Source organism: Phaenicophaeus curvirostris, chromosome 2 (genome assembly GCF_032191515.1).
Source record: "Phaenicophaeus curvirostris isolate KB17595 chromosome 2, BPBGC_Pcur_1.0, whole genome shotgun sequence".
Taxonomy (NCBI): domain Eukaryota; kingdom Metazoa; phylum Chordata; class Aves; order Cuculiformes; family Cuculidae; genus Phaenicophaeus; species Phaenicophaeus curvirostris.
Window position 1 is genome coordinate 118,049,440 of NC_091393.1, and position 2,648 is coordinate 118,052,087.

The 2,648-nt window shown below is 58.9% G+C and overlaps 1 protein-coding gene across 1 annotated transcript; it reads left to right on the forward strand.

Annotated features, from left to right (window-relative positions):
- Nucleotides 1-483: 483 nt before the first annotated feature.
- On the forward strand, nucleotides 484-2,251 carry PTRHD1 (peptidyl-tRNA hydrolase domain containing 1). Its single transcript, XM_069850732.1, has 2 exons — nucleotides 484-695; nucleotides 1,928-2,251. Exons 1-2 carry the CDS (start codon nucleotides 501-503, stop codon nucleotides 2,096-2,098), a joined length of 366 nt encoding a protein of 121 aa, XP_069706833.1. The 5' UTR covers nucleotides 484-500; the 3' UTR covers nucleotides 2,099-2,251.
- Nucleotides 2,252-2,648: the final 397 nt, after the last annotated feature.

The window sequence follows — 2,648 nt, forward strand, 5'->3', positions numbered from 1 at the left end:
ATGGAAAGGGTCACTGGGCACTGACAGAGGTTGCCCAGGGAGGTGGTTGAGTCACCTTCCCTGGAGGTGTTTAAGGGACGGGTGGATGAGGTGCTGAGGGACATGGTTTAGTGATTGATGGGAACGGTTGGACTCGATGACCCAGTGGGTCTTTTCCAACCTGGTGATTCTATGATTCTATGAGCCCGAGAGGGACCGCGGGGCGGCAGCGGGGGCCAGCGGGAAGGTGACAGGGAGCCCGGGGGTACCAGGGAGGCCGCTGGGACGTCTCGGCCCGTTCCTCACTCACCGCCGCTCAAACCGCGCGCCCTCGCTCCGCCGGAAGTGCGTCACTTCCCAGGCGCCGCTTCCCCTCCACAACATGGCGGCGGCACCGCCTCCCGCGCTCCGTGCTGCTCGCGCTTCCCATCAGCCCCTGCGGGGCCCCCCCGCCAACATGGCGGCTGCCCCTCTCCGCCCTCCCCTCGGGACCCGCACCTCCCATCACCCCCCGCGGCAAGATGGCGGCGGCGGCGCTGGTTCAGTACGTGGTGCTGCGGGGGGACCTGTCGCGGCCGCCGCTGGCGTGGCCGCTGGGCGCGGTGGTGGCTCAGGGCTGCCACGCTGCCCTGGCCGCCTCCCACGCGCACGCCGAGCACCCGGACACCCGCGCCTACCTGCGGATGGGCGGCGCCATGCGCACCGTGGTGCTGGAGGTGCGGGGGAGCGCGGGGTGGGGGCGGTGGGAGCGGCTTGAGAGGGAAGGGACCTCAAAGCCCAGCCCGTTCCAAGCCCCTGAAAGGGGCAGGGACACCTCCCACTGCATCGGGGCTCCAAGCCCCATCCAACCTGGCCTTGAACACCTCCAGGGATGGGGCAGCCACCACTGCTCTGGGCAACCTGGGCCAGGGCCTCACCACCCTCACCAGAAAACATTTTTTCCTGACATCTCATCTCAATCTCCCCTCTTGCAGCTTCAAATCGTCCCCTTCATCCTATCCCTGCACTCCCTGATCAAAACCCCTCCTCAGCTCTCCTGGAGCCCCTTTCATGGAATCATAGAATCACCAGGTTGGAAAAGACCCACTGGGTCATCGAGTCCAACCAATCACTAAACCATGTCCCTCAGCACCTCATCCACCCGTCCCTTAAACCCCTCCAGGGAAGGTGACTCAACCCCCTCCCTGGGCAGCCTCTGCCAGTGCCCAATGACCCTTTCCATGAAATATTTTTTCCTAATGTTCAGCCTGAACCTCCCCTGGTGGAGCTTGAGGCCATTCCCTCTCGTCCTGTCCCCTGTCACTTGGGAGAAGAGCCCAGCTCCCTCCTCTCCACAACCTCCTTTCAGCTAGTTGTAGAGAGCAATGAGGATTGCTTGTCCTTCCAAACCAAACCTTTCTGTGATTCTAGGAACCTCCTTTGGCAGCATCTCTCCAGAATGCTGGCTGTTTTCCAGCCCGGTGTGATGCTAAAGAGAACACCTGCTGATGGAAACCACTTGAGGGGGGTTTCCCTGCTCCTTCAATCATGAAATATTTGCATTTGCGCGAGGCAGCTGCTTGAAGTGAAAACCAGAGACCACAAAGCTGAAAGTCAAACCTAAGGCACCAGTCCCAAGCAATGACCCCAGGGCTCAGTGTTGGGACCAGTTCTGTTTAATAGTCTTAATCCATGATCTGGATGAGGGGATCGAGTGCTCCCTCCGTTGGTTTGCAGATGACACCAACTTGGGTGGGAGTGTTGATCTGCTGGAGGGCAGGAAGGCTCCGCAGAGGGATCTGCACAGGCCGGAGCCATGGGCTGAGGCCGGTAGGGTGGGATTCAACAAGGCTGAGTGCCAGGTCCTGCACTTGGGACACAACAACCCCACACAGCGCTCTGGGCTTGGGGAAGAGTGGCTGGAAAGCCACCTACCCCAGACCTTCCAGCAGATTCCATCTCTTCGCAGGCTCCAGATGAGGCTGCGCTGAGAGCACTGGCAGAGACCCTGACTCAGCACAGCATTGATCACACTCTGTGGATGGAGCAGCCGGAGAACGTGCCCACCTGCCTGGCACTCCGGCCGTACCCAAAGGACCAAGTGCACCAACACCTGAAGAAGTTCAAGCTGCTCAAGTGAGCGTGGCGGGGCATAGTCTGCTCTCCAAGGACAGCTGCCACGTTTCAGGAGTGCTGCGCTCGTGCTTGGTACATGTGGCCTCTCCTCGCCTGGCAATAGCGGTCGCACGGTGTGGAATGACTATGGGGGAGGATTAAATGTTATCTGTGTAGACTATGACTCTGTTTTGTGTTAACCTCCTTGTACATCTTCCCCCTTCCAGCACAGGCAAAACTTTCCGGTTCTGCCACATTTGAAAAATGTCTCTATGGCTTTTTAGAGTGACGTTTCCATTGGAGTTTCTCCATCCTGGGCTGCATCCAAAGAAGCGTGGCCAGCAGTTCAAGGGAGGCGATTCTCTCCCTCTACTCTACTCTTGTGAGACCCACCTGGAGTCCTGTGTCCAGTTCTGGAATCTCCAACATAAGAAGGATATGGAACTGTTGGAATGGGTCCAGAGGACACCACGAAGATGATCCAAGGGCTGGAGCACCTCTCATATGAGGACAGGTTGGGAGAGACTGGTTTGTTCAGCCTAGAGAAGAGAAGGCTGTGGGGAGACCTTACAGCA